This window comes from Parasteatoda tepidariorum, chromosome 4 (assembly GCF_043381705.1).
Source record: "Parasteatoda tepidariorum isolate YZ-2023 chromosome 4, CAS_Ptep_4.0, whole genome shotgun sequence".
In the NCBI taxonomy this organism is placed as follows: domain Eukaryota; kingdom Metazoa; phylum Arthropoda; class Arachnida; order Araneae; family Theridiidae; genus Parasteatoda; species Parasteatoda tepidariorum.
Genome location: NC_092207.1, coordinates 99232317 through 99241731, shown reverse-complemented (window position 1 = coordinate 99241731; position 9415 = coordinate 99232317). Strand labels below are relative to the sequence as shown.

General features: G+C 33.4%; 1 protein-coding gene across 1 annotated transcript; it reads right to left on the bottom strand.

The window, feature by feature from the left end:
* Nucleotides 1–599: 599 nt before the first annotated feature.
* LOC107441185 (toll-like receptor 13) lies at nt 600–7723 on the bottom strand. The gene is made up of 2 exons (XM_016054346.3): nt 7168–7723; nt 600–3394 (listed from the first exon to the last, which is right to left on the bottom strand). The coding sequence occupies exon 2, from the start codon at nt 3389–3391 to the stop codon at nt 950–952; it is 2442 nt and encodes an 813-aa protein (XP_015909832.2). The 5' UTR covers nt 3392–3394; nt 7168–7723; the 3' UTR covers nt 600–949.
* Between the last annotated feature and the right edge of the window lie 1692 nt (nt 7724–9415).

Below are 9415 nucleotides of genomic sequence, written 5' to 3'. Positions count from 1 at the left end.
ATCAATAATCAGAGTCTAAAAGAAATGCAGGAACATATAAGTTCATCGACACTGTAATAGATCAGAACGAGGTTGTCAACTACTCAAATGAATTTCTGAATTCACTTGATTTGCCGCACGTATTAACATTGAAAATTGGCATATCTATCATTTTTCTCCGAAACATCAATCCACCTAGACTTAGCAACTACGAGCTTTTCAATGAAAAGAATGATGACCAATATCTTCGAGTTAACATTATAAATGGCAAAAATAAAGGAGAAGATGTTCTGTTACCGCGTTTCCCAATGATCCCCACAGACATGCCATTCGAATTTAAGTATTTGCTGTTTCCAGCGCGACCTGCCTAACACAATACAATTGAGCCGTTGCATGCAAAAATGGTGTAAGTATATTTTCTATGAAATAATTTATCCATTTTTGAATGATTACACTACTGAAAGTGTTTAAATAGAAATCACACAAACACATCAGTTTGTAAGGCTTGTTTAAAGCTAATTCACCTGCAAAGAAAATTACTATGCGAGTAAAAATTGCTATCCACTAATAAAGGAAATAAGCATGTGTCTATAAGTAACTTAAAATTTACAAAAACGAAATCTTTTGAAAACTTTTTTATTGCACCATAATTGTACTAAATGGCTCCATTAATCATTGAAAAACAATGTTTCCTTTTTTTTTAATGTATTCAAAAATTGATCTCAAAACCAAAATGCATCAATATAGTGAACCTTATGTAGGAACAGATTTGAGGCTATCACACATTGTACTCTTATGTAGTCTCTGCACCACCAGCTTTCATATAATGCATTCTCTTTGAAGTTTTAGACTGATTGATACGAATTATACCTCAGCTATCAGGAAGGCCTATTATTGTTTCCTGCATAAATTTAGATTTAAAAGATCTAAACACTCAGTGAACACAGTATTTATATTTCTTATATTTATTTCAAGTAATGTGAGTTGATATGCCTTTATCTTCTGGTTTCTTTATCGCCATTTTTAACCTTTCCCAAAAAAGTTTTTGACCAGTAGCATTTTTTGTCCATTGCAAACACGTTCTAGTTTTAATAACGTAACGGAGATTCTTCGTGATTTCCAATTTTTGTATTGGCTCAAGAAAAATCAGAATTAAGCCACCTCTCATGTCTTCAAAAAGTTTGCTCTGTGCAATTTGAGTTTCAAAAACGTTCCAGTTGGAATTCATATACGCGTTGCTGAGTACAAGAATAGTAGTTCGACTTTGCTCAACCGCAGAGTTGATGCTGTCAAATATGGAGTTCCCGGCACATAAATCGCGATCAAGCAAACATAATACTATATTAGGATCATTTTCTTCAATAGCAGGTATAAGTTGGTTTATCACCCACGGGAAATCCTTTTCACAATAGCTCACGAAAGCGTCAAACTCAAATCGCTTGACATTTTCTTTGAATCGTTTCGTTCTTGTTCTTAATCTGAATGCTATATATCTGATGTTCCATTTCCATTTATACCAAACAGCGACTACAATGAATGTAATGAAAATGCAGCATGAAATTAAAGAATATGCAAACATTATAAAATCGAAAATGTATGGAACACACTTTAGTTCAAGATCTGATAAATTAACATCCATTAAAGACTGTTCTTTTAATGATTCGGGTGAATAGCAATCATAACTATGTAATTCGCGCTGAAGATTCGATATTGTTACGTTGGTATCGTTCATCCAGGATTGCAGTTCAACGGTAGAACAAAAAGAACAATCAAATGGATTTTTCGAAAAATCAACATGTGTTAAATAGCTTATATCTTGAAGCATTTCACGAGTAAAATAGTTCACATAATTTTCGGAAAAAATAAAAATTGTTAAGTTCGGGTTATTTTGAAAAAGTTTTTTATTCCATGGTTGAATCTGATTCTCAGAGACCTGTATCATTTCGATTGAATGAAGTTTGGAAAACATTTTTATCGATAAACTTTGAATTTTATTTCTGTTGAGATTCAGCAGTTCAAGTTTTGGAGTGTGATTTAAAAGTTCGCTTGATTTCAAAAATGTCAGCCTATTTCGCGACAGATCTAAATTTTTTAAATTTTTAAGGCCATAGAACGCTTTATCAGGTAGTTCAAAGATTATATTAAATGATAAATCAAGCGACCTCAAACTGCTTAAAGTCTCAAATGCATTTTCTTGTATGGATTCAAAGGCACAGTTAAAAAAATCTAATTTTGTAAGATTCGTCAAACCAAACAGCATGAAGCGTCTCAAAACTCCCCTCAGAGGGGTTTTTCTCAAAATCAAAGTTTCCAAATTCTTCAAATATTTAAACGAGTAGTCTTCAATGGTCATGTCTACAGTCGCAGACTCTCTTGAAACTATCGTAAAAGTTACATATTCACTTAAATCTAAAGATATCAAATTTCTATTATTATGAAATATGTTTCCAATATGGCTGATTTGGTGTTTTTGTATTGTTAGTACTTCTAATCTTGGCATGTCTGAAATCGAACCGTTCATAAGAACATTGATGACACAATTATTAATAATAAGTTCTTTTAGGTGAGGGAAATGCCCCCGAGGAAAGCTGGTAAATTTGTTGTTAGAAAGGTCTAATTTTTCAATATTCGTCCACTTCAGCCTGTTTAAGAAAGAGTTAGAAAAATATGCTGTGAATTTCATATCTGTAGCACGGAATTCTTTCAACGCTGATAAATTTAAACCTTGGCTTAAATTTTTCATTGCCTTTTCACTTAGCGGATTCATAGATATATCTAAGAAACTGAGAGAGTGAAAATTTTCAAAAGCCGCTATTTCAATTACCTCTATCGCGCAATCTGATATGTCCAGCTTCTGTATGGTCAATTCTCCTAGAACATCAGTTTCAGTTTGAAAAATATTTCTCAGTAATTTGTTGCCAGATAAATTTATATCTGTGAGGTATTTTAAATTTTTTAGAGCGACAGTACATGCTTCAAATGACAAAAGATAGTTTCGCGTTAGATCAATTCTTGAGATGTATAAATTATTTTTAAACAAACCTTCCGGCAATTTCAGAATTCTGTTGTTAGCCAATGATAATACTGTGAGATTGTACAATCCTTCAAACATTCCACTAGAAACATTGACAAGGTTATCGTTAGGAAGCTCAAGCGTCGTCAACATGTTTAAATTGGGTGCTAATGGTAATGTCTGCGATAAATTGTAAGTTCTATAGATTTGTAACCTTGTGGTATTAAGTGGGAGGCTATAGGAAGTTAGATTAGAAATGAATTGTGTGCAAAACGCAGCTTTCCCAAACTCATCACTTCTATCATAAACTCTGCACTCATCTGTAATCAGCAACGCTCCTTCTGCAATGCAGAACGATATCACGATGAAGCACATTAAAAAACTGCATTCCAAGCCCATTACCTAAAATAAAAATGCAATTTTTATTTCCACGTATATAGCATACGGAGTGTTTTGTAATGACTGTCCTTGAAATATATTTTTTAAAATCTTTGTCAAAAAGGAAGACTTAAAAATAAACGCATTAAAGGTCACTAATTAATATTTAAACGAGGAAAATAATGTAATCGAAATCTGGTGAATCATTATTTGTTTATTTTATTTTATAACCGTCGTTGAGCAGCCGACCCAATTTTTGGGTTTACGATTACCAATGTTCAACTCTGAAGCCTTGTCATTTTGAACCTAATCCAGAAGACAAGAGAACTCCTGAATCAAGTATTGGGAGAAATTTGCCTTCGTGGAGAGCTTTTTGATGCAACGAACCAGCATATGCGATGCATGGAGAAGAAGACCACGAGAACCTCCATCGGCACAAAGGACTCTAACCCATTATCCGTCTACCACTGAGGATATTTCACGTCAGCACTGTGGTCGGTGCAAGCCGGAGGCGGAATACGCATCGACCAGCCATCGCTAGGATTCAAACCCGGTTCACCTCATTGGAAGGCGAACACTCTATCCACTGAGCCATCGATGGAAGGTGAAATTATAAACATTAAAACCAGTTTGATTGATTTCTAATAATCGTCTTAATTTATCAGGCCTGTCAAACAGGTCTGATGTTTTCAGTCCTATCTTCTCAATAGAGATTCGTTAAATTTCGCATTCTGTTTCAGAAGGAACTAAAAAAAATTTAAATTCATCGCGAAATTTTATCACGAATCGCGAAATAATTAAATTTCTTCTCCCATTTACAAAATAATAAGTTTAATTATTTCTTAACACTCGGTTGTAAGAAATAATGTAACTTACTATCTTGAAACTGAATGTCCTAAAAAGGACCAACTCTTTGAAAAATCAAATAACGAAAAATGAAGAAAATAAAAATGTACAGATCAGTGCATTGTGCTTAAGAAACTATTATTTTATTAAATTACGAGTAGTTTTACGACGTTTTCCAACAGAGAGCAATTTTAATCAAAAAGAAAACCATAAAGGAATGATTTTAATGTATTTACAGCAACAACGCGGCGTTGTCTAGTGACAAAGTTAACACAGGTTTAAATAAATTTTTTACTTGGACTGGTCTGATCCGCAGCAGAAAATATTGATTCATAGTTCAGCCTGTCTAGAGTTCCATCGATAGAGATATTTTAAACTGATTCAGAAAGTTTGGAGTGGAAAATATCGACCTTGCACAGCAAATTGTACATTTCTACTTCCTACAGTTTTCTCAAATTTACACTGGTGGACAAAATTAAGAGATGGAAGACATTTTCCCAAATATCTAAAAAAATACTGAATAAAAATAAATGAAATTTGGTATGTACATAGCTTATTCCATGATAATAAAGTATGCAAAACAAAAATGAAAGTGCCATTCACTGGCAGGACCTATTACCAATAAATCCAATGTAGTATGAACTTAAGGATAAAAGATGACAATAAAAGTGAGGCTTGTACAGTGTGTGTTGCCTCTAGTATGGTGCATGGTCACCCCTGACAGACAGACAGCATGCACAACGAGTATGCATGCTGTTAATAAGGGAGTTAAGGAGGACTTGTGGAAGACCCTCCCATTCCTCCATTAGAGCAATTTTAAACTCCAGAATGGTTCTGGGGCGAGGTTGGGGCATCGCAATAGCTCTCCCAAGAGCATCCCAAGCATGTTCAATAGGATTCAGGTCAGGGGATTTGGCTGGCCAATCCATTCGTTGAATAACCTCTCTTTTCAGATACTCATCAACCATGAGAGCCCTATGTGGTCGCGCATTTTGTCGTCCGTAAAAATGAACTCAGGGACCAACAGCGTCCCTGAAAAGACGCACATAGGGCTCTAGGACCTCCTGCCTGTATCTCTGGGCATTCACGGAACCACTGTCAAACACATGGAGCAGTGTGCGTGTGCGGGTATCTTTCATGTGCGAATGAATGTGCGAAAATGCTTTCCATCTCTTAATTTTGTCAACCAGTGTATTTCCCTAACCATCGGCCAATTTTGCAAAAAAATAATATATAATTACAGTATAACCAATCTTGAGCTTTACTCAATGTTACCTGAAGGTAAACAATACGGTGTTTACTACCCTATGAATTAAATGCTATTATTTTTTTAAATATAGTTCTAATATTCGATATAATTAAATTTTTAAAACGCTATTACTTTTTTAAATATATTCTAATATTCGATAAAAAGTTACATTAAAAGAGTTACATATAAAAAAACAAAAAAAACAAAAAGTTACATATAAGAGTTTATTTCAAATTTTTTTTTTTTAAATTAAATTTTATTTTAATCGTTGAATCAGTAATTCCAAAATTAAATAAAGTACATTAAAACCGTAGTTACAAACATTAATACTTTTAGAAAAGGAATCTTTTCAGTATTAGCGAAATAACTAATTTATAACGAAAATGTTTTTTTCTTCCCTATTTATCACAAGAACTTTTAAATGGGCATAAGCATGTAGCCTTGTTATTATGCTCGCTCTAATATTTTCTGTTAGAATTAATTTTTGTTCAGTAGAGTATCTCTAGTCCCCTCATAAACCAATGAGTGTCAGATATGCTCTTACCACCAGCGCTCAAATTTCGGTGATCTTAATACAGCTCTCCCAGCCTCTTGCAAAACTGCCATGAATCAACCAGTGATATCCATTCATTGAATTCTATCTCCTATTTCTGCTGGGGGAGTATTGCAGCTTAGCTACCACTAAAATGATTCAATTCCTATTCACACTAGTGATCTTATATACTAATAAAAGACCTATTCACTCAACTTTATCATGAGGTACCTTTTGATAGAAGACGGTTGACACTGTCGGTAGCCAAGCCCCACAATCATAATGTTCTAATTGAGCACCTGGGACTGCTTTCTGCCCTTTACCTATTCATCATGTAATATTGATGTTTGGATTGGGCAGTTTCGTAAACCGAAAACTGTGAAACAGCTAGCAGGTACGTATCAATTTACCATTTATTAAAAGTATTAATCTACCAAAATACTTATTGGCACTCGAGAAAATCTATTTACAATAAATACTCTATTTTCAAGGTTATCCGACAGCTTTAATATGCATATTATTAGATATTAATGAGTTTTTGTTTTTTAATTGCTTATATTCAATGACAGTCGAAATAATTTAAAATGAAATTTAAGTAAGAAATAACATTGCTAACCCTTTAAACATAAAAATAAGATCTTCCGAAAAATGCGAAACATCTATTTGCCATTTATTTAAAGCATTAATCTAACAAAATATTTATTAGCATTGGAGAAAATCCATCTACATATATATATTTCTCTTACACGGCACCAAAAAAAAAAGCCTCATTACAACTCCCTGAATAGCAACGTTAGAAAATCGACCAATGATGGCTGCTAAAAATGTCACATGCCAAAACTAGCTCAGGTGGCTCAACATATAGCACTTTTAAAAACGGAAACAATAACCAGAGTGAGCATTATCAGGTTGTTCAATTCAGATTCATGCCCTAAAAACATGATNACAATATATATATATATATATATATATATATATATATATCACAGTCGACGGAATGATTTGAAATCAAACTCCGAAATCAAAACATTTCATTGAAAAATTGTTGCTTTTAAAGAACGCGATGAAAAAACTATTTAAATAATTCATAGCCAACAGAAATCACTTAATTGATTCTTTTTAAATATGTTAAAAATAAAAGAGTGAATAATTCAAACAATGAACACTCACCGAATTCAGCACTATTCATGAATGACAGCAGCATATATATTACTTATTATGAAGGGAAAATGTTAGATCTAAACATAATAATTTGAAAAGTTAATTTTCTATCAATATTTGGTTTGTTATTTAAATACAATTTTCTTAATAAAATTTTTCCACCAGTATAATTCTTTTTGCAGAAATAAAAACATGGCGCTGAATTATTTCCTGATAAATATTTATTAACATTGTTTTATAAACGTTACAGCAATGTGTCACGCATTTTCAAGTTCTAGTCAAAACCATCAAGTCCTAAAACAGGTCATCAAAGATAACAACAACAAAAAAGTTACTTTAAAGCAAAACGTAAAAAATAAATATTCAAGCATAATCACATATAAAGAATTGCTTTGATGTTTTTAAACAACTCACGAACTATTATTCACTGCGCAAATAATTGTTTGACTGATTTGCTTTTAAATATGCCAAAGGTATAAAGAAAGTGTTGATTACGAACGCAACGCAAAAATTTAGCAATAAAATTAGAGTTCAAAGAGTACTTCTATTATCACTTTGTAGTGATAAGACAGCTTTAGCCACTTATTCATAAATGAGAAAATTTATGTTTTTTCTTATTATTTTAACTTAAACACAAAGTGATCAATGTATGAACTTTATTATAGCAATGAAAATTAAATACGCCTTCATATCTTGAGTTATCCAAATATTTAAGAAGTAATTAGATTATTTAATTTATATATTTTTATATTTTATTATTTATTTTATTACGCTCCGAACCGAGAGACGAACGCCAATTAATTGCTTTAACTCTTAGAACAACCATCAGAAAATAAAAAACACAGCTCAAAACAATTAAAGGATATTGTAAGTCTTGCATAAAATAACGGTATATAAGCAATATTTTTATTTTTTTTTGTACATAAAATGGAAGAAGAGAATCACAAATGCAAATTTTTCTTCTTTTCAAACTTCGCAGTATGCAAATTTTGAGTTTGACGTTGAAGAGGACGCTTTAGGAGCGGCGAATTTGATTCATCTTTCAACTTAATGTAAAACAAAGCGGAAAAGAATAATCGACATTCAATAATGTTTCGATGAGTGAGATGTCATTCAACCGAAACAGAAGCTTGGAGAGTTGTTGGCCGGTTAGAGGGGGTCAAAACACAAGCCGAAGTAGCTGAAGCCATAAGAGTTTAACAAAGTGTGATTTCCAGGATCTGGAACCGTTTTTTGGAGACTGAAAATGCAGGCCGAAGATGAGGGCAAGGGCGTAGACTTTCAACAACGCCAAACGAAGACCTTCATTTAGCGTTAACGGCTCGGAAACACCGAAATATGAATGCCACTCTTCTTCAACAACACCTTCCCTCGGCTACTGGCACCACAGTTTCGACGCAAACTGTCCGAAACTGCCTTCACTGGAACTGGAGGACAAATGAATGGCGCAATATTCTTTTAACTGACGAGTCCCGTTTTTCTATTCATCCTGATAGTATAGGCGTATTTTCATCTGAAGAAGACGTGGCACTGGAAGAAATACTGCTTTCGTGCACGAAAATGTAAGATTTGGCAGGGAAAGGGGGTCTAAGCTGACCTCTCCATTGATGGGCGCACCGATCTCCATATCATTCGAAATGAAGAGCTAACCCATCGCTGATATAGGGATGAGATCCTTTAACCTATTATAGTCCCTTACGCTGTAGCAATTGGAGATGACTTCGCGTTAATGGATGACAATTGCAGGCCACATCGGGCAAAATTGGTGAATGATTTCCTTTTGGAGGAAGGAATCATACCAGGGCCATCTTAATGGTATGCAGGGCACCGGGTATAGAAATGTTTACATAACATTACATACTGTTTAAAATTGAGCTCCAAAAAATTAACATACATAAAATTAATCATTTATATCAGTGTTTCCCAAAGTGTGGTACGCGTACCCCCAGGGGTAAGGGAACAATTTAGCGGGGGTACGCATTATTATGCGAAATATCTTGCAACTTATTTAAAAACAAAGCTAGCCTTGAAAATTTACGATTACGTATTTTTCTATTGGCTATTTTTTGCAGAGTTAACAGTTAATAATTAGTGGTGTCAACAGTCAGTTGTGATTTGTAACTTTTGTGCAATATCATCCTTCTCACTGATGCAAATAAACTTATTAACAAAACTTAGTACCAAAAAAGAAAAAGAAACATATTGTTAAAAAAATGCATTTATTTTTGCATTAGTGGTACACAGCGTTAAGAAAAAT

Excerpts from the sequence above, each read along its gene's own strand:
- LOC107441185 (XM_016054346.3), bottom strand. The coding sequence starts at position 3,391 with ATGGGCTTGGAATGCAGTTTTTTAATGTGCTTCATCGTGATATCGTTC.